The sequence below is a fragment of the Anomaloglossus baeobatrachus genome, chromosome 5 (genome assembly GCF_048569485.1).
Source record: "Anomaloglossus baeobatrachus isolate aAnoBae1 chromosome 5, aAnoBae1.hap1, whole genome shotgun sequence".
In the NCBI taxonomy this organism is placed as follows: domain Eukaryota; kingdom Metazoa; phylum Chordata; class Amphibia; order Anura; family Aromobatidae; genus Anomaloglossus; species Anomaloglossus baeobatrachus.
In genome coordinates, this window is record NC_134357.1 from 238,603,911 (window position 1) to 238,628,120 (window position 24,210).

Sequence of the window (24,210 nt, forward strand, 5' to 3'; positions counted from 1 at the left end):
AAAGCCGGGGACTCGAGTTATCAGCGCGGCCGCCGTAAAAGCGCGGGCCGCGCTGAAGTCCCCGGCGCACCAAAAGTGCCAGCCGCGCCGCAGTCCCAGCGGCCGGCGTGACCGATTCCTAGACGTGGCCAGCGTCCCGCCCCTCTCCTGACTGGCAGGTCCGGGGGCGGGAACGAACGGAAGCAGGCCGCAAAAGCCGGGGACTCGAGTTATCAGCGCGGCCGCCGTAAAAGCGCGGGCCGCGCTGAAGTCCCCGGCGCACCACAAGTGCCAGCCGCGCCGCAGTCCCAGCGGCCGGCGCGACCGATTCCTATAAGTGTGCCTGCTTCAGCGAAGCTGAATGAGGCCATGGCACAAGCGCCGTAGCGCTGATGTCCCCCGGCGCACTACAACACCCAGCATGCTGCGGTGTGAGCGCCAAATGCACGGGGACACAGAGTACCTTGAGGAAGCAGGGCCATGTCCCTGATGTACTCCGCTCCATCCAGCATCTTCTCCAGGGGCTGTAGATGGAGCACGGTCTCAGTGCCTGGAGACCAGTAAATCCCACTTCACCCAGAGCCCTGTAAAAAGGGATGGGGAAGGAATCAGCATGTGGGCTCCTGCCGCCGTACCCGCAATGGGTACCTCAACCTTACAAACACCTCCGACATACAGTGGGGTGAGAAGGGAGCATGCTGGGAGCCCTGTATGGGCCCTCTTTTCTTCCATCCGACATAGTCAGCAGCTGCTGCTGACTAAAAACAATGGAGCTATGCGTGCGTGTCTGACCTCCTTGCGCACAAAGCTAAAACTGAGGAATCTGTACTCCTACGGGAGGGTGTATAGCCAGAAGGGGAGGGGCCTTACACTTTTAAGTGTAGTTCTTTGTGCGGCCTCCAGAGGGCAGTAGCTATACACCCACTGTCTGGGTCTCCCAATTAGGAGCGAAAAAGAAATAGCATTTCAGGAGTATAAAGATATCAATAGGAAATGCAAAAAAGAAAATGAAACAAGCAAAACTAGCTACTGAAACAAAAATCGCCAAGGACATTAAAATAAATCCCAAAATCTTTTATAAATACATTAATGCCAAAAGGAAAACAAAGGATAGTATTGGCCCCTTAAAATATAATAACATGTTAGTTATAGAGGACAAAGCAAAGACTGAAATATTAAATAGGCATTTCTCATCTGTGTTCACCAAGGAACTGACTGTACCAGGGATCATTCAACAAGTGAAAAATCAAAGTTCACCACCCGATATAATTAATTTAACACAAGAAGAAGTACGCCTACGTCTGAGTAAATTAAACATTGACAAATCCCCAGGGCCAGATGGCATTCATCCACGAATATTGAGGGAATTGAGCTTCGTAATTGACAGACCGCTGTATCTCATCTTTTTAGACTCGCTTGTAACAGGGTTGGTGCCTCAGGATTGGAGGATTGCTGATGTGGTACCGATATTTAAGAAAGGTAAGAGGATAGATCCAGGCAACTACCGTCCAGTAAGCCTGACATCCGTAGTATGCAAAGTTTTTGAGGGCATTTTAAGGGATGACATGCAAAAATATATTGCAGAAAATAATATAATAACTGACAAACAGCATGGATGCATGAAAGATAAGTCGTGTCTAACCAACCTCTTGGGGTTCCATGAGGGGGTAAGTTCAAACCTGGATATTGGTAATGCAGCTGATGTGATTTATTTGGACTTTGCAAAGGCATTTGATACTGTACCACATAATAGCCTTATACTAAAGCTCCAGAAGCAAGGACTAGGGGACACCATATGCAACTGGGTAAGGAATTGGCTAAAAGATAGGAAACAAAGAGTAGTCATAAATGGTACATTCTCTAAATAGGCTATAGTCAGCAGTGGGGTGCCGCAGGGATCTGTGCTAGGACCAATTCTTTTTAATCTCTTTATTAATGACCTTGTGGATGGGATTGATAGTAAAGTGTCAGTCTTTGCTGATGACACCAAACTATGTAAGATATTAAAAACTGACCTTGATAGTACAATATTACAAAAAGATCTGGATAAGATGTCAGAATGGGCAGATACTTGGCAAATGAGATTTAATGTTGATAAACGTAAAGTAATGCACCTAGGACGGAGTAATCCTATAGCTGCGTATACATTAAATGGAAGTAAACTCGGGACTACAGAACAGGAGAAGGACTTGGGTATTCTGTTTACAAATAAGCTGAGCAGCAGCACTCAATGTCAAGCAGCAGTTGCAAAAGCAAACAAGATTCTAGGGTGTATAAAAAGAGAGATAAGATCCCGTGATCCAAACGTATTGTTACCCCTCTATAAATCACTTGTAAGGCCACATCTGGAATATGGGATCCAGTTTTGGGCTCCACATTTTAAAAAGGACATTCAGAAGTTAGTTCAAAGGCGGCTAACTAGACTACTACAAGGGATGGAAAGACTCCCATATGATGACAGATTGAAAAACTTAGATATGTTTAGCTTAGAAAAAAGACGTCTCAGAGGAGATCTCATTTATATGTATAAATACATGTGTGGTCAATATAAAGGACTGGCACATGACTTATTTCTTCCAAAGACAATACTAAGGACCAGGGGGCACTCTCTGCGAGTGGAAGAAAAGCGATTCCGACAGCTAAATAGGAAAGGGTTCTTTACAGTTAGAGCAGTCAGACTGTGGAATACCCTACCACAAGAGGTATTAATGGAAGATACTATAACAGCTTTTAAAAAAGGGCTGGATGATTTCCTCACTACACACAACATTGTTGGTTATAAATGACTTAGTTACCAAATGTAGAACTGGTGGAGGAAGGTTGAACTAGATGGACCTAGGTCTTTTTTCAACCTTAGTAACTATGTAATTAAAAAACAAATCTGACGTGCGGTGCCCCCTAGTTTTCATCCCCAGCCATGATAATGCCGGCTGGGGGCTGATATATTCTCAGCCCAAAGCCGCCCGGTATTGCCGCATCTATTAGATGTGACAATCCCGGTGAAATACCGGCTCTTCTTGATTGCCCTGGTGCAGTGGCAATCGGGGAATAGCAGGGGTTAATAGTGGCGCACAGCTGCTACTAAACCCTAGGTTTGTGATGGCACAGGCGTCTATGAGATACCCGCATCACGAAACCTGTAAATGACAGTAAATAAACAAGACACAGAGAAAAATCCTTTATTTGAAATAAAGTACAAAATGCCACCTCCTTCACCACTTTATTAACCCAAAATACATAGTTTATTAAAGTACAAACTTAAAAGATACACAAATGGAAAAAAAACTCCCATTAACAAACAACACAGCCCTCCAGCTCCGACGTAATCCACACGACGTCACACGGCGACACATCCAGCTCTACTACATGTCAGAGCGAGCAGCCATAGAGAAGACTGCCAGCTGTGAGTGTAACCTATTACTGGGCCGCGATAAGTGATGACCGCAGCAGAGACTGTCACAGGCTGGGGGGCGCGTCAGCCAGTAGCCAATCACAGATGAGAGGACGGCCGGTGAAGACACGAAAAGCTGTGTGATTGCGTGCACAGCACAGGAAGTGAAAGCGCGACCCAGAAGCAGTATGCCGCTATGACACTGAGTCTTGGTAAGTATGAAACGGTCGCTTATTTGTTGTTTTGTTTATGTTTACTTTATTTGCCGAATCCGGATCGTGCACCTACATATTATTGAAACCGCGCGGCTCCAGACTTTTACAGTCCGGATCCGCTCATCCCTAATAATAATACAACTTACAAACTTATTAGTAACAATTCCGCAGCTAATTGTACAGAAGCCTTATCCAGATTATTGGAAGTAGGTGAAAATACAATAACAGAATATTTATTGCCACAATTTCCTATCATGCTGATTTTTCATGGACACCTGAAAACACACAAGGAGGCGTTTCCCGAACTCCATGTCCAATAGTGTCACTTATTTGGCCCCTCAATGAACGGTAAGATCTGAGTTAGTAATTTGTCCCTTTTAGTTAATGGGTTCTTTAAAGATACTACTGCAGTTTTAAATGATATGGATAATGTGCAATGACATGCAGAATATACCGTATTTTTCAGTTTATAAGTCGCACTCCAAATTTAGAGGAGGAAAATAGGAAAAAATAATTTTTAATGTTAAAATGAGGGTCAGTCTTATAATCCTAGTGTGTCTTAATCTTAATGCTTACCAGGGAGGAGCGGCAGTGGAAAGTCACAGGAGCCAGGGTCAGTGATGCTGCATCTCAGGAGGGTCAGTGGATGGAGGCTTGGTGATACTGCAGCCTCGGAGGTATCTCAGCAGCCGGCATCCTGAGGGGTGTCACTGCATCATTGCAGTGGAGTGACTCAGGAGGGGCATAGGACGGGGTTGCTGCGGCAGCAGGCGCCTGATTTGACTGTGGGCTCTATTGAATCACCCGCAGGTGACGCGATGGACTTTAGGAAAATGTCTGTGGAAGTGGCGCATGTGCAGGAAGGTCTCCGCAGCCATTTTTTTTTAAAGTCCATCGCGTCAATCTGAGCACGCGCCGCATCTGCAGACATTTTTTTTTAAGTTCTTCATGTCAACCGCAGGCAATTCAATGGAGCCTGCAGTCAAGCTTTATAGGCTTGAGATCCAACTACCAATTAAGTAAATCGGGTGATGTGCATCTCTGTAACGAGGAGGGGTGTGGTGTAATGACATCAACACCCTATATAAGGTGTGCTTAATTATTGGGCAACTTTCTTTCCTTTGGCAAAATGGGTCAGAAGAGAGATTTGACGGGCTCTGAAAAGTCCAAAATTGTGAGATGTCTTGCAGAGGGATGCAGCAGTCTTGAATTTGCCAAACTTTTGAAGCGTGATCACCGAACAATCAAGGGATGCATGGCAAATAGCCAACGTGTTGGGCAAAAAAGGCGCAAAATAACTGCCCATGAATTGAGGAAAATCAAGCGCGCAGCTGCCAAGATGCCATTTGCCACAAGTTTGGCCATATTTCAGAGCTGCAACGTTACTGGAGTATCAAAAAGCACAAGGTGTGCCATACTCAGGGACATGGCCAAGATAAGGAAGTCTGAAAAACAACCACATTTGAACAAGAAACATAAGATAAAACGTCAAGACTGGGCCAAGAAATATCTTCAGACTGATTTTTCAAAGGTTTTATGGACTGATGAAATGAGAGAGTGACTCTTAATGGGCCAGATGGATGGGCCAGAGGCTGGATCAGTAAAGGCCAGAGAGCTCCACTCCGACTCAGACGCCAGCAAGGTGGAGGTGGGGTACTGGTATGGGCTGGTATCATCAAAGATGAGCTTGTGGGACCTTTTCGGGTTGAGGATGGAGTGAAGCTCAACTCCCAGACCTACTGCCAGTTTCTGGAAGACAACTTCTTAAAGCAGTGGTACAAGAAGAAGTCAGTATCGTTCAAGAAAAACATGATTTTCATGCAGGACAATGCTCCATCACATGCATCCAACTACTCCACGGCATGGCTGGCCAGTAAAGGTCTAAAAGATGAAAAACAAATGACATGGCCCCCTTGTTCACCTTATCTGAACCCCATAGAGAACCTGTGGTCCCTCATAAAATGAGAGATCTACAGGGAGGGAAAATAGTACACCTCTGGGAACAGTGTCTGGGAGGCTGTGGTGGCTGCTGCACGCAATGTGGATCGTAAACAGATCAAGCAATGACAGAATCTATGGATGGTAGGCTGTTGAGTGTCATCATAAAGAAAGGTGGCTATATTGGTCACTCATTTTTTTGGGTTTTGTTTTGTTTTGTTTTTTTGCATAACAGAAATGTTTATTTTTAAATTTTGTGCAGTTAACGTATTTTTTGCTTTATAAGACACACCTGATTATAAGACGCACCCCAAATTTGGTGAAGGAAAAGAGAAAAAAATGCAAAAATGAGGCAATCACAAAAACGTGTATACAAATATGGGAACAATAAATCTAATATTTGCCAACAAGAATTAAGATATGGATCACGTAATATATTGCGTTGAATGCACAGATTCCAATTTATATTATATAGGATGTACTATTAGCTTAATTTATTTATTTTTCGCTTTATAAGACGCACCTGATTATAAGACGCACCCCCAAATTTGGTGAAGGAAAAGAGAATTTATTTTGTTTAATGTTAAATGGGGTCCGTCTTATAATGCCAGTGTCCGTCTAACAAATTATATAGGGTATATGTCCCTCATAGCCCCCCATCTTAAAATTAGCTCTCTTAATCTGGATATGGCCCCCTTATATTGAATATAGCCCCCTTGTGCTGGCACACGTCCCCCAGTGATGCCACATGTCCCCCATTGATGGCACACATCCCCTATTGATGGCACACGTCCCCCTACAGCTGGCACATGTCCCCCTACAGCTGGCACATGTCTCCTACAGCTGAGCCGAGCACGATAGTACCCGCCCCCGTCGCACATGCAATATATTGTGATAGCTGCCGTCGAGAACATTATCGCTACAGCAGCTTCACACGCACTTACCTGCCTGCGACGTCGCTCTGGACGGCTACCCGCCTGCTTCCTAAGGGGGCGGGTCGTGCAGTGTCACAGCGACGTCACACGGCAGGCGGCCAATAGAAGCGGAGGGGCGGAGATTAGCGGGACGTAAACATTCCGCCCACCTCCTTACTTCCTCATAGACGGTGGACGCAGGTAGGAGATGTTCCTTGCTCCTGCGGCTTCACACACAGCGATGTATGCTGCCGCAGGAAAGAGGAACAACATCGTATCTCCTATTGGTGCGACATTATGTAAATGTCCGACACTGCACAGATCACCGATTTACGACGCTTTTGCAATCGTTTATCAGTGCATCTAGGCTTCACAGGTTGCGACGTCGTTACCGGCGCTGGATGTGCGTCATTTTCGATTTGACCCCGACGATATCGCAGTAGCGATGTCGCAACATGCAAAGTACCCCTAAGATGCACCCCCAAATCTGGTGAAGGAAAAGAGAATTTATTTTTTTTTAATGTTAAATGGGGTCCATCTTATAATGCCAGTGTCTGTCTAACAAATCATATAGGGTATATGTCCCTCATAACCCCCCATCCTAAAATTAGCCCCCTTAATCTGGATATGGCCCTCTTATATTGAATATAGCCCCCTTGTGTTGGCATACGTCCCCCAGTGATGCCACATGTCCCCCATTGATGGCACATGTCCCCTATTTATGGCACATGTCCCACTGTGCTGGCACACGTCCCCTATTCTGGCACAAGTCTCCTATTGCTGGCACACGTCCCCTACTGCTGGCACAAGTCTCCTATTGCTGGCACAGGTTTGCTATAGATGGCACACATCTCCTACAGCTGGCACAGGTCTCCTATAGATGGCACACGTCCCCCTGTGCTGCCCATGGCCCCCTATGGATGGCACACGTCCCCCTGTGCTTCCCATGGCCACCTATGGATGGCACACGTCCCCCTGTGCTTCCCATGGCCCCCTATGGATGGCACACGTCCCCCTGTGCTCCCATGGCCCCCTATGGATGGCACACGTCCCCCTGTGCTTACCATGGCTCCTATGGATGGCACACATCCCTCTGTGCTGCCCATAGCCCCCTATGGATGGCACATGTCCCTCTGTGCTGCCCATGGCCCCCTATGGATGGCACACGTCCCCTTGTGTTTGATATGGCCACCTATGGATGGCACACGTCCCCCTGTGCTGCCCATGGCCCCCTATGGATGGCACACCTCCCCCTGTGTTAGATATGGCCCCCATGCTGCTGCACATAGTAAAATAAAACAGTCTTTCTTTACCTTCTCCAGTGCTGTTCTCCCTCGTGTCTCTCTCCGTGCTGCTGAGCTCCTACACTTCCTGGATCTCGGTGCCGGTCATGTGATCGGCACAGAGAGTGATATCATCTCTGCGTGCCTGATCATAGCGGCAGCAGAGAGACCGGGAGATCAGCGCTGGAGGAGGTAAATAAAGAGTTTTTTATTTTACTATGGGCAGCAGCATGGGGGCCATATCTAACACGGGGGGGGGGGGGGCGGGGGGCATGTGCCATCAAAGGGGGGCGCAGGCACATATAATATGCACCGTTCCCCCAGCTCATCACCCCAGTGTGGTTTCAGCACCATGGTGATGGACAGCGGCTGTGCATATTATATGAGCGGGAGCAAGAGATTTCCTGCTGCCTCCTGCAGCCTCCATCAGCCTGCCTGCCTCAGCCTCCAACACCGCTCCAGAGCTGCCCCAACTTCCCCTGGGCCCTGCAGTATATAATCCGTATATTCGGATTATAAGACGCAACCCCTACTTTCCTCCAAAATTTGGGGGAGCAAAAGTGCGTCTTATAAAGCGAAAAATATGGTATTCAGGTGCAGCAAAGCATTCTGTGGAAGAGCATAATAAAGATATCAAAAGCATGGTATGCTATAGAATAGAGAAAAATGTTTGTCCTGAAAGCGGAGGTAATTGTCAAAAAAAAACAAAAAAAACCTTGCTAATGTGAGACGTAATGAATTCTTATAACAAAAAACAACAACAAAAAAAAACACCCATAACAACTGAATGGGTTCAATTATAGAAATTATACTGTGCATTTATATTACATTATATGATGTCTGTGGAAATACTTTGCTCAATAGGTTTTTCTTAATCGTGCATATATTACAAAGGCCCTTTATGATTGGCTCCCATTGGGTAGTGGTAAAGGCAGTGGTATCCACCACTATGCTGCATTAAATGCTGCATAGTGGTGGATACCACTGCCTTTACCACTACGCTGACAGTCTTAATAACAAGTTGTCTGATGAAGGCCACCTGGCCGAAACGTCACATGTTGCTTTAAGACTTATGGAATAAATTCTTCGTTTGTATTACCATTTGAGAGTGCCTTGTTTCTAATTCTCTGGACATATGGTGTGGAAACCTGCGAGTGCACCTCAACATCTCCTACACTGTGGCTGTGCCTTATCCTGCTAGAAGTATCACACCGCTATGGACATGATAACATCATTTCCATGAGCCGGCATCACCGCCAGCCCCTGGAATTCTCGCCTATGCGTGTGGCTTTGTTAACTCACATTGAACTTCTGAAGATGGGTGTACGTGTCCCAGCTTCAGAGAGGCGCACTGCACATGATCGGAGGAACAGTTTCTGCACTTCTGACCATGCACAGTGCGCCACTCTGAAGCCGGGACGCATACACCCATCTTCAGAAGATCAATGTGAGTGAACACAGCCACACGAGGCAGGAACTGGCGATGATGCCGGCTCGTGGAAATCATGTTATCATGCCCACACAGACGTGATAACATGGAAAGAGGGCTGGGGAGCTACTGTCCCATTGACCAATCACAGGCCTGATTAGTATAGGAACAGCGGAGTTTATAAATCTTTTTTTTTTATTATTGATATGAGTGAATGGCATTATACAGGGCTGGTTAGGCAGGGAGTTTTGTCATACAGATATGAATGCTGTGGGGATGTAGGGCATAGGGGATCTGCCAGGTTCCCTCTAAAGAATTTCTTACATTTTTTTCATAGTTGTACTGAAGGCCAGCAGTTGAAGCAACACTCATCAATACATACTTCCAAATATCTTGGTTAGTAAAAGAAGATTAGATCTGTTCCCTTGGACAGCCTAAGTAATGCTTAAAGCTGGAGGGATCTACCTAAGGTTTATAAGAACTACAACCTTTTTTTTCACAAGACATGGCCAAATTTGCCAAGATCATTTCTGAAAATAAGGAATGGTCTTCGCTTACTGAGGACTGTTGACAAATCTGACAACATCAAACATTTTGATGCTTTTGCCCAATTGATCAGAGCCTTCTGTAGACTGAAGTTACTTATGCAGAATCCAGTGCTTTATTACCTGCGGTGTGATCTGGCAGAATTTCTTCTTCCTAAAATTGATGGCTTATCCCCTCATATGTTTCTTTATCCCTTGTAAGAGCCTCTATAGTAGAAGATGGATTTTTGGGCTTGTTTTCCTATTGTGTACAAATAAAAAGAAAAGTTGGAAAGATTTAAAGGACACCAACCCCCATGATTTGCACATATAAAATAAAGGCAGTGCCATATTGGCGCTAGTATGGTGAATCCAATCATACCTTCAGTTTCCAGATTGGATGTTTCATTGCAGTAAAAAATGTAATCAAAATTCCAGAAGTGAGTGCAGCACTTGATTGGGGTATGCATCAGGGTGGGACTATGTGGGTCGGGTCTTCCTTTGTTAGTGTGGTTACATGGTACCAAAGATAGCGGTATGTGCGGGTGGCGACTCCGGCGCCATTTTATAGTGTATACTGCGCACACTTCAGCCATAGTTATAATCGCAGCGACGAGCGGGTGGACAGGGGGACAGAAATATTACAAACCTTGTGGAAATCAACGTTTACCTGATAACCCTGTGGAATACTGTAATGTTCCTCTGCATGAAGAGAAGACATCAACTCCTTTGGTTTGTTCTTCAAACTGGATCCTTCTGTAGAAGATACAATCTTCAAGTTTCTACAAGTCACCATTCACTTTAACTGACCTTACATCTGTTCATAGGATGATGAAACGTTTTTGACCTAATTGTTCTCACCTTACCTGATGATGTGACAGACTGGTGGTTCTTGCATAAAATGTCCTCATACAGATCCTTGTGCCCCTCTAAGTACTCCCACTCCTCCATGGAGAAACGGACCGTGATGTCCTGACACCTTATAGGAACCTAATAAGATCCACAAATAGATCTGGACAAAACAAAATGTGTCTGTGTTCACTGACCGGGTAAGAAAATAGGGTTAACACGGACTGGCCCCAAACTGTCCAGAGGTCCCAAGATATCGTCCAGTACTCAAACCCATCAAATAGAAAGCTCATTAAAAAGAAATGTTAGAGTAATTCATTTATCTTACTTCCTTATACAGCGCTATTAATTCCTCAGTGCTTTACAGATGTGATCATCACTGTCCCCATTGGGGCTCACCATCTAGATTCCCTATCAATAGGTCTTTGGAGTGTGGGAGGAAACCAGAGGAAACCGGGGGAACTCCATACAAAACAAGTGGAGAATATACAAAAGCCTTACTTTCTACTCCTCACTTGCTGTGGGTTTATGTAAAATTGTTTCCCCCTTGCTTTACATACCCATCATTAGCACATTTATTAGTATCGCCATACACAAGAATGCCTCCATCATCCATAGCCTCCATACACTTGGTGGCCCGGCAGCGCTCACCTCTCCGAGCAGCAGATGAATGACCTTGTTGGGGAGGTCCAGGATCTTCTGCCCATTGTTTCTATCATTATTCAGTGTGGTAATGTGGTCCCGGCTCCATTCTTCCTTCTCATTACAATACTTCTTTGTTAATGTATAAACCGATGTATGTGAAGGAAGAAAAAATAAATCAAATCAACCAATCTCCTTCTAAACTTCCCTCTCTCTCTGTCCATATCCCAGTTCCATGGATCCCAGAGCCCCTCACCTCTCCGGTCAGCAGGCTGAGGGTCTCTAGGGTGACGTTTACTATCCTCTCAGCAATGTGCTTTCTTTCCATGCCCGTCCTTCCTAGGTCATTGAGAGAAGGAGGCATTTTCCTGTAGAGAACACTTTATCTGGGTGTTATAATAGGGAGCTAGAGGGACACAAGGTCATTTTGAAGACACAACAATACTCCCCACTTAGTAAGCGGCCAGCCATAGTCCTGCCCACAGACCCGCCCTGATGTACGGAGATCTCATTACAAGAAAACATCACAATCTATAAAACGGATTGATTCACCGCAGATACCATTTTCAGCATAACTGCGCCAATATGGCCCTGTCTGTACCTGACTCAGCACAATCCCGCTGGCAGGGTCTCTTTAATGGGTTTTAATTGGAACCTGTCAGGTGCAATATGCAGCCAGGACCACGAGCAGTTCTGGGTGTATATTACTAATCCCTGCCTAACTGTCCCTGTATACACTGGCATAGATAAAGAGATCTTTAGAGAAAGGATTTGTAAAGATCTTATATCATATACTAATGAGTGCAGGGACCGGTCATATTGAAGGAGGGATGGATGGGGTCATACGCAAGATTTTGCCCAACAACCCCCTTCCCTCAGTAAGAGCATTGAAGATGGGTCATGGTTGGGTCTTTCAGCATAAGAATGACCCAAGAAACACAGCCAGGACTACTAAGGAGTGGCTCCATAAGAAGCATTTCAAGGTTCTGGTGTGGACTAGCCAGTCTCCAGACCTGAACCCAAAAGAAAACCTTTGCAGCCCCGAAATCTGAAAGATGTGGAGAAGATCTATAGGGAGGAGTGGGCCAAAATCCCTGCTGCAGTGTGTGCAAACATGGTCAGAAACTACAAGGAATGTCTGACCTCTGTCATTACAAACAAGGATTCTGCCAAATATTAACACACTCCTACATTACACCCCTCACTTCATACAGCACTGTATGACAGGCGTATAATACCGTATATACTGTACACACTCCTACATTACACCCCTCGCTCTATACAGCACTGTATGACAGGCGTATAATACCGTATATACTGTACACACTCCTACATTACACCCCTCGCTCTATACAGCACTGTATGACAGGCGTATAATACCGTATATACTGTACACACTCCTACATTACACCCCTCGCTCTATACAGCCCTGTATGACAGGCGTATAATACCGTATATACTGTACACACCTACATTACACCCCTCGCTCTATACAGCCCTGTATGACAGGCGTATAATACCGTATATACTGTACACACTCCTACATTACACCCCTCGCTCTATACAGCCCTGTATGACAGGCGTATAATACCGTATATACTGTACACACTCCTACATTACACCCTTCGCTCTATACAGCCCTGTATGACAGGCGTATAATGCCGTATATACTGTACACACTCCTACATTACACCCCTCACTCTATACAGCCCTGTATGACAGGCGTATAATACCGTATATACTGTACACACTCCTACATTACACCCCTCGCTCTATACAGCCCTGTATGACAGGCGTATAATACCGTATATACTGTACACACTCCTACATTACACTCTTCACTCTATACAACCCTGTATGACAGGCGTATAATACTGTATATACTGTACACACTCCTACATTACACCCTTCACTCTATACAGCACTGTATGACAGGCGTATAATACTGAATATACTGTACACACTCCTACATTACACCCCTCACTCTATACAGCACTGTATGACAGGCGTATAATACCGTATATACTGTACACACTCCTACATTACACCCCTCGCTCTATACAGCCCAGTATGACAGGCGTATAATACCGTATATACTGTACACACTCCTACATTACACCCCTCGCTCTATACAGCCCTGTATGACAGGCGTATAATACCGTATATACTGTACACACTCCTACATTACACCCCTCGCTCTATACAGCCCTGTATGACAGGCGTATAATACCGTATATACTGTACACACTCCTACATTACACCCTTCGCTCTATACAGCCCTGTATGACAGGCGTATAATGCCGTATATACTGTACACACTCCTACATTACACCCCTCGCTCTATACAGCCCTGTATGACAGGCGTATAATACCGTATATACTGTACACACTCCTACATTACACCCCTCGCTCTATACAGCCCTGTATGACAGGCGTATAATACCGTATATACTGTACACACTCCTACATTACACTCTTCACTCTATACAACCCTGTATGACAGGCGTATAATACTGTATATACTGTACACACTCCTACATTACACCCTTCACTCTATACAGCACTGTATGACAGGCGTATAATACTGAATATACTGTACACACTCCTACATTACACCCCTCACTCTATACAGCACTGTATGACAGGCGTATAATACCGTATATACTGTACACACTCCTACATTACACCCCTCGCTCTATACAGCCCAGTATGACAGGCGTATAATACCGTATATACTGTACACACTCCTACATTACACCCCTCGCTCTATACAGCCCTGTATGACAGGCGTATAATACCGTATATACTGTACACACTCCTACATTACACTCTTCACTCTATACAACCCTGTATGACAGGCGTATAATACTGTATATACTGTACACACTCCTACATTACACCCTTCACTCTATACAGCACTGTATGACAGGCGTATAATACTGAATATACTGTACACACTCCTACATTACACCCCTCACTCTATACAGCACTGTATGACAGGCGTATAATACCGTATATACTGTACACACTCCTACATTACACCCCTCGCTCTATACAGCCCAGTATGACAGGCGTATAATACCGTATATACTGTACACACTCCTACATTACACCCCTCGCTCTATACAGCCCTGTATGACAGGCGTATAATACCGTATATACTGTGCACACTCCTACATTACACCCTTCACTCTATACAGCCCTGCATGACAGGCGTATAATACCGTATATACTGTGCACACTCCTACATTACACCCCTCGCTCTATACAGCCCTGCATGACAGCCGTATAATACCGTATATACTGTACACACTCCTACATTACACCCCTCACTCTATACAGCACTGTATGACAGGCGTATAATACCGTATATACTGTACACACTCCTACATTACACCCCTCGCTCTATACAGCCCTGTATGACAGGCGTATAATACCGTATATACTGTACACACTCCTACATTACACCCCTCGCTCTATACAGCACTGTATGACAGGCGTATAATACTGTATATACTGTACACACTCCTACATTACACCCCTCGCTCTATACAGCACTGTATGATAGGCGTATAATACCGTATATACTGTACACACTCCTACATTACACCCCTCACTCTATACAGCCCTGTATGACAGGCGTATAATGCCGTATATACTGTACACACTCCTACATTACACCCCTCGCTCTATACAGCCCTGTATGACAGGCGTATAATACCGTATATACTGTACACACTCCTACATTACACCCCTCACTCTATACAGCCCTGTATGACAGGCGTATAATGCCGTATATACTGTACACACTCCTACATTACACCCCTCGCTCTATACAGCACTGTATGACAGGCGTATAATACCGTATATACTGTACACACTCCTACATTACACCCCTCGCTCTATACAGCACTGTATGACAGGCGTATAATACTGTATATACTGTACACACTCCTACATTACACCCCTCGCTCTATACAGCACTGTATGATAGGCGTATAATACCGTATATACTGTACACACTCCTACATTACACCCCTCACTCTATACAGCCCTGTATGACAGGCGTATAATGCCGTATATACTGTACACACTCCTACATTACACCCCTCGCTCTATACAGCCCTGTATGACAGGCGTATAATACCGTATATACTGTACACACTCCTACATTACACCCCTCACTCTATACAGCCCTGTATGACAGGCGTATAATACCGTATATACTGTACACACTCCTACATTACACCCCTCGCTCTATACAGCCCTGTATGACAGGCGTATAATACCGTATATACTGTACACACTCCTACATTACACTCTTCACTCTATACAACCCTGTATGACAGGCGTATAATACTGTATATACTGTACACACTCCTACATTACACCCTTCACTCTATACAGCACTGTATGACAGGCGTATAATACTGAATATACTGTACACACTCCTACATTACACCCCTCACTCTATACAGCCCAGTATGACAGGCGTATAATACCGTATATACTGTACACACTCCTACATTACACCCCTCGCTCTATACAGCCCTGTATGACAGGCGTATAATACCGTATATACTGTACACACTCCTACATTACACCCCTCGCTCTATACAGCCCTGTATGACAGGCGTATAATACCGTATATACTGTGCACACTCCTACATTACACCCTTCACTCTATACAGCCCTGCATGACAGGCGTATAATACCGTATATACTGTGCACACTCCTACATTACACCCCTCGCTCTATACAGCCCTGCATGACAGCCGTATAATACCGTATATACTGTACACACTCCTACATTACACCCCTCACTCTATACAGCACTGTATGACAGGCGTATAATACCGTATATACTGTACACACTCCTACATTACACCCCTCGCTCTATACAGCCCTGTATGACAGGCGTATAATACCGTATATACTGTACACACTCCTACATTACACCCCTCGCTCTATACAGCACTGTATGACAGGCGTATAATACTGTATATACTGTACACACTCCTACATTACACCCCTCGCTCTATACAGCACTGTATGATAGGCGTATAATACCGTATATACTGTACACACTCCTACATTACACCCCTCACTCTATACAGCCCTGTATGACAGGCGTATAATGCCGTATATACTGTACACACTCCTACATTACACCCCTCGCTCTATACAGCCCTGTATGACAGGCGTATAATACCGTATATACTGTACACACTCCTACATTACACTCTTCACTCTATACAACCCTGTATGACAGGCGTATAATACTGTATATACTGTACACACTCCTACATTACACCCTTCACTCTATACAGCACTGTATGACAGGCGTATAATACTGAATATACTGTACACACTCCTACATTACACCCCTCACTCTATACAGCACTGTATGACAGGCGTATAATACCGTATATACTGTACACACTCCTACATTACACCCCTCGCTCTATACAGCCCAGTATGACAGGCGTATAATACCGTATATACTGTACACACTCCTACATTACACCCCTCGCTCTATACAGCCCTGTATGACAGGCGTATAATACCGTATATACTGTGCACACTCCTACATTACACCCTTCACTCTATACAGCCCTGCATGACAGGCGTATAATACCGTATATACTGTGCACACTCCTACATTACACCCCTCGCTCTATACAGCCCTGCATGACAGCCGTATAATACCGTATATACTGTACACACTCCTACATTACACCCCTCACTCTATACAGCACTGTATGACAGGCGTATAATACCGTATATACTGTACACACTCCTACATTACACCCCTCGCTCTATACAGCCCTGTATGACAGGCGTATAATACCGTATATACTGTACACACTCCTACATTACACCCCTCGCTCTATACAGCACTGTATGACAGGCGTATAATACTGTATATACTGTACACACTCCTACATTACACCCCTCGCTCTATACAGCACTGTATGATAGGCGTATAATACCGTATATACTGTACACACTCCTACATTACACCCCTCACTCTATACAGCCCTGTATGACAGGCGTATAATGCCGTATATACTGTACACACTCCTACATTACACCCCTCGCTCTATACAGCCCTGTATGACAGGCGTATAATACCGTATATACTGTACACACTCCTACATTACACCCCTCACTCTATACAGCCCTGTATGACAGGCGTATAATGCCGTATATACTGTACACACTCCTACATTACACCCCTCGCTCTATACAGCACTGTATGACAGGCGTATAATACCGTATATACTGTACACACTCCTACATTACACCCCTCGCTCTATACAGCACTGTATGACAGGCGTATAATACTGTATATACTGTACACACTCCTACATTACACCCCTCGCTCTATACAGCACTGTATGATAGGCGTATAATACCGTATATACTGTACACACTCCTACATTACACCCCTCACTCTATACAGCCCTGTATGACAGGCGTATAATGCCGTATATACTGTACACACTCCTACATTACACCCCTCGCTCTATACAGCCCTGTATGACAGGCGTATAATACCGTATATACTGTACACACTCCTACATTACACCCCTCACTCTATACAGCCCTGTATGACAGGCGTATAATACCGTATATACTGTACACACTCCTACATTACACCCCTCGCTCTATACAGCCCTGTATGACAGGCGTATAATACCGTATATACTGTACACACTCCTACATTACACTCTTCACTCTATACAACCCTGTATGACAGGCGTATAATACTGTATATACTGTACACACTCCTACATTACACCCTTCACTCTATACAGCACTGTATGACAGGCGTATAATACTGAATATACTGTACACACTCCTACATTACACCCCTCACTCTATACAGCACTGTATGACAGGCGTATAATACCGTATATACTGTACACACTCCTACATTACACCCCTCGCTCTATACAGCCCAGTATGACAGGCGTATAATACCGTATATACTGTACACACTCCTACATTACACCCCTCGCTCTATACAGCCCTGTATGACAGGCGTATAATACCGTATATACTGTGCACACTCCTACATTACACCCTTCACTCTATACAGCCCTGCATGACAGGCGTATAATACCGTATATACTGTGCACACTCCTACATTACACCCCTCGCTCTATACAGCCCTGCATGACAGCCGTATAATACCGTATATACTGTACACACTCCTACATTACACCCCTCACTCTATACAGCACTGTATGACAGGCGTATAATACCGTATATACTGTACACACTCCTACATTACACCCCTCGCTCTATACAGCCCTGTATGACAGGCGTATAATACCGTATATACTGTACACACTCCTACATTACACCCCTCGCTCTATACAGCACTGTATGACAGGCGTATAATACTGTATATACTGTACACACTCCTACATTACACCCCTCGCTCTATACAGCACTGTATGATAGGCGTATAATACCGTATATACTGTACACACTCCTACATTACACCCCTCGCTCTATACAGCCCTGTATGACAGGCGTATAATACCGTATATACTGTACACACTCCTACATTACACTCTTCACTCTATACAACCCTGTATGACAGGCGTATAATACTGTATATACTGTACACACTCCTACATTACACCCTTCACTCTATACAGCACTGTATGACAGGCGTATAATACTGAATATACTGTACACACTCCTACATTACACCCCTCACTCTATACAGCACTGTATGACAGGCGTATAATACCGTATATACTGTACACACTCCTACATTACACCCCTCGCTCTATACAGCCCAGTATGACAGGCGTATAATACCGTATATACTGTACACACTCCTACATTACACCCCTCGCTCTATACAGCCCTGTATGACAGGCGTATAATACCGTATATACTGTGCACACTCCTACATTACACCCTTCACTCTATACAGCCCTGCATGACAGGCGTATAATACCGTATATACTGTGCACACTCCTACATTACACCCCTCGCTCTATACAGCCCTGCATGACAGCCGTATAATACCGTATATACTGTACACACTCCTACATTACACCCCTCACTCTATACAGCACTGTATGACAGGCGTATAATACCGTATATACTGTACACACTCCTACATTACACCCCTCGCTCTATACAGCCCTGTATGACAGGCGTATAATACCGTATATACTGTACACACTCCTACATTACACCCCTCGCTCTATACAGCACTGTATGACAGGCGTATAATACCGTATATACTGTACACACTCCTACATTACACCCCTCGCTCTATACAGCCCTGTATGACAGGCGTATAATACCGTATATACTGTACACACTCCTACATTACACGCCTCACTCTATACAGCCCTGTATGACAGGCGTATAATACCGTATATACTGTACACACTCCTACATTACACCCCTCACTCTATACAGCCCTGTATGACAGGCGTATAATGCCGTATATACTGTACACACTCCTACATTACACCCCTCACTCTATACAGCCCTGTATGACAGGCGTATAATGCCGTATATACTGTACACACTCCTACATTACACCCCTCACTCTATACAGCCCTGTATGACAGGCGTATAATGCCGTATATACTGTACACACTCCTACATTACACCCCTCACTCTATACAGCCCTGTATGACAGGCGTATAATGCCGTATATACTGTACACACTCCTACATTACACCCCTCGCTCTATACAGCCCTGTATGACAGGCGTATAATGCCGTATATAGTGTACACACTCCTACATTACACCCCTCGCTCTATACAGCCCTGTATGACAGGCGTATAATGCCGTATATACTGTACACACTCCTACATTACACCCCTCACTCTATACAGCCCTGTATGACAGGCGTATAATGCCGTATATACTGTACACACTCCTACATTACACCCCTCGCTCTATACAGCCCTGTATGACAGGCGTATAATGCCGTATATACTGTACACACTCCTACATTACACCCCTCACTCTATACAGCCCTGTATGACAGGCGTATAATGCCGTATATACTGTACACACTCCTACATTACACCCCTCGCTCTATACAGCCCTGTATGACAGGCGTATAATGCCGTATATACTGTACACACTCCTACATTACACCCCTCACTCTATACAGCCCTGCATGACAGCCGTATAATGCCGTATATACTGTACACACTCCTACATTACACCCCTCGCTCTATACAGCACTGTATGATAGGCGTATAATACTGTATATACTGTACACACTCCTACATTACACCCCTCGCTCTATACAGCACTGTATGATAGGCGTATAATACCGTATATACTGTACACACTCCTACATTACACCCCTCGCTCTATACAGCACTGTATGACAGGCGTATAATGCCGTATATACTGTGCACACTCCTACATTACACCCCTCACTCTATACAGCACTGTATGATAGGCGTATAATACTGTATATACTGTACACACTCCTACATTACACCCCTCGCTCTATACAGCACTGTATGATAGGCGTATAATACCGTATATACTGTACACACTCCTACATTACACCCCTCGCTCTATACAGCCCTGTATGACAGGCGTATAATACCGTATATACTGTACACACTCCTACATTACACTCTTCACTCTATACAACCCTGTATGACAGGCGTATAATACTGTATATACTGTACACACTCCTACATTACACCCTTCACTCTATACAGCACTGTATGACAGGCGTATAATACTGAATATACTGTACACACTCCTACATTACACCCCTCACTCTATACAGCACTGTATGACAGGCGTATAATACCGTATATACTGTACACACTCCTACATTACACCCCTCGCTCTATACAGCCCAGTATGACAGGCGTATAATACCGTATATACTGTACACACTCCTACATTACACCCCTCGCTCTATACAGCCCTGTATGACAGGCGTATAATACCGTATATACTGTGCACACTCCTACATTACACCCTTCACTCTATACAGCCCTGCATGACAGGCGTATAATACCGTATATACTGTGCACACTCCTACATTACACCCCTCGCTCTATACAGCCCTGCATGACAGCCGTATAATACCGTATATACTGTACACACTCCTACATTACACCCCTCACTCTATACAGCACTGTATGACAGGCGTATAATACCGTATATACTGTACACACTCCTACATTACACCCCTCGCTCTATACAGCCCTGTATGACAGGCGTATAATACCGTATATACTGTACACACTCCTACATTACACCCCTCGCTCTATACAGCACTGTATGACAGGCGTATAATACCGTATATACTGTACACACTCCTACATTACACCCCTCGCTCTATACAGCCCTGTATGACAGGCGTATAATACCGTATATACTGTACACACTCCTACATTACACGCCTCACTCTATACAGCCCTGTATGACAGGCGTATAATACCGTATATACTGTACACACTCCTACATTACACCCCTCACTCTATACAGCCCTGTATGACAGGCGTATAATGCCGTATATACTGTACACACTCCTACATTACACCCCTCACTCTATACAGCCCTGTATGACAGGCGTATAATGCCGTATATACTGTACACACTCCTACATTACACCCCTCACTCTATACAGCCCTGTATGACAGGCGTATAATGCCGTATATACTGTACACACTCCTACATTACACCCCTCACTCTATACAGCCCTGTATGACAGGCGTATAATGCCGTATATACTGTACACACTCCTACATTACACCCCTCGCTCTATACAGCCCTGTATGACAGGCGTATAATGCCGTATATAGTGTACACACTCCTACATTACACCCCTCGCTCTATACAGCCCTGTATGACAGGCGTATAATGCCGTATATACTGTACACACTCCTACATTACACCCCTCACTCTATACAGCCCTGTATGACAGGCGTATAATGCCGTATATACTGTACACACTCCTACATTACACCCCTCGCTCTATACAGCCCTGTATGACAGGCGTATAATGCCGTATATACTGTACACACTCCTACATTACACCCCTCACTCTATACAGCCCTGTATGACAGGCGTATAATGCCGTATATACTGTACACACTCCTACATTACACCCCTCGCTCTATACAGCCCTGTATGACAGGCGTATAATGCCGTATATACTGTACACACTCCTACATTACACCCCTCACTCTATACAGCCCTGCATGACAGCCGTATAATGCCGTATATACTGTACACACTCCTACATTACACCCCTCGCTCTATACAGCACTGTATGACAGGCGTATAATACTGTATATACTGTACACACTCCTACATTACACCCCTCGCTCTATACAGCACTGTATGATAGGCGTATAATACCGTATATACTGTACACACTCCTACATTACACCCCTCGCTCTATACAGCACTGTATGACAGGCGTATAATGCCGTATATACTGTACACACTCCTACATTACACCCCTCACTCTATACAGCACTGTATGACAGGCGTATAATGCCGTATATACTGTACACACTCCTACATTACACCCCTCGCTCTATACAGCCCTGTATGACAGGCGTATAATACCGTATATACTGTACACACTCCTACATTACACCCCTCAATGTATACAGCCCTGTATGACAGGCGTATAATACCGTATATACTGTACACACTCCTACATTACACCCCTCACTCTATACAGCACTGTATGACAGGCGTATAATGCCGTATATACTGTACACACTCCTACATTACACCCCTCACTCTATACAGCCCTGTATTACGGACATATACTGCACATACCATATACACTGTAATCACACCTACATTACGCCCCTTATTATATACCACCATACAACTTACACTAATTCTCACCATTAATTTAGCAGATGCTACATCTCACTGACTGCAGGACCTTGAGTGATGTCATAGTCATGTGATCAGTCAGGTGTACAGTACCTGTAATGACGTCAGAGTCATGTGATCCGTGATTGGCATGGTCCGGCTCGGGGGCTGAGGCTCCTGCACCCCCATTCTCAGCGGTGCCCTCCTCACCTGTCACCAGTGCAGTCATCTTCTCTAACACGTGACTGCCTAGAGCCCGGCCAAACACCGCAGTTCTTGTTAACACTAGAATGGCTCCTCCCACTAGCTGGTCACAAGGCTATGACGTCATCACAGGTCCTTTAGCTCTGGTCGGGTAAGCATTCACCATCCTATGTGTCTCCCTGATCACGTGACCATGCAGTCCTGAGCAGACCTGCAGCGCCGCGATACCGCAGCTGGTGAGTGTCCGCAGTGTGTGACTTGTGGCCATCTGTCCTGAGCCACTGATAACACGTCTGCGGGAGTGCGCAGCCTCGGTAACCCCTTAGTGACCAGGCCTGGCTGGGCCTTACTGACCTGCCAATTTTCATTCTTGTGGCTCCTCTTTTTAGCAGTCATCATTATTTATTATTTTCTCCCATTTTTGTGTGTACGAGGCTTTGTTTGAGGGTTTTTTATGTGATAACATGTATTTTACATACATTTGTTTTTGGATTTTATTGTATGGGAACATTTTGTTGTTTGGTTTTTTTTTTTATTAATTTTCTTTATCTTTTGGAGATGTTTTGTACATTTTTATTTTTGACAACTTTTTCCCCAATAGATCATAAAATATCTCTGGAGAACATATTTTTTCCATTTTAATTTTTCCCACTGTAGCTGGCACATGCGTTGGACCCTCATATACAGTGTAAAACAGCGCCCTGCCGGGCCTCACCGCCGCACCGGGCTACACCGCCGTGCTGGGCCTCACTAGTGCTCCTGGCCTCACCAGTGCGCCGGGCCTCACTGGTGTTCCTGGCCTCACCAGCGCGCCGGGCCTCACTGGTGTTCCTGGCCTCACCAGCGCACCGGGCCTCACCAGCGCGCCGGGCCTCACTAGTGCTCCTGGCCTCACCAGTGCGCCGGGCCTCACTAGCGCGCCGGGCCTCACTGGTGCTCCTGGCCTCACCTCCGCATCGAGCCTCACTGGTGCTCCTGG

At 45.1% G+C, this 24,210-nt stretch overlaps 2 protein-coding genes across 10 annotated transcripts in view; one reads left to right on the plus strand and one right to left on the minus strand.

Moving 5' to 3' along the window:
- LOC142311137 (gastrula zinc finger protein XlCGF66.1-like) overlaps positions 1-23,324 on the minus strand; it is an 88,124-nt gene extending 64,800 nt beyond the window's left edge. For 3 of the 6 annotated variants that reach the window (XR_012754241.1, XM_075349282.1, XM_075349281.1), the window contains exons 1-6: positions 23,058-23,124; positions 11,421-11,550; positions 11,174-11,296; positions 10,540-10,663; positions 10,344-10,429; positions 9,818-9,935 (exon numbers count right to left, since the gene is read on the minus strand). Coding sequence is in view for 2 of the 6 variants with exons in the window: in XM_075349282.1 (XP_075205397.1) it covers positions 9,849-9,935; positions 10,344-10,429; positions 10,540-10,663; positions 11,174-11,296; positions 11,421-11,528 (528 nt within the window). In the remaining 4 variants the exon portion in view is untranslated. The other 3 variants (XR_012754242.1, XR_012754243.1, XR_012754244.1) reach the window with 3 other exon arrangements.
- Positions 23,247-24,210, plus strand: part of LOC142311121 (uncharacterized) — a 59,519-nt gene continuing 58,555 nt past the window's right edge. For 3 of the 4 annotated variants that reach the window (XM_075349246.1, XM_075349249.1, XM_075349247.1), the window contains exon 1: positions 23,376-23,467. The gene's annotated coding sequence lies outside the window, so the exon portion shown is untranslated. Of the gene's footprint in view, positions 23,468-24,210 lie in introns of all 4 variants that reach the window. The other variant, XM_075349248.1, reaches the window with a different exon arrangement.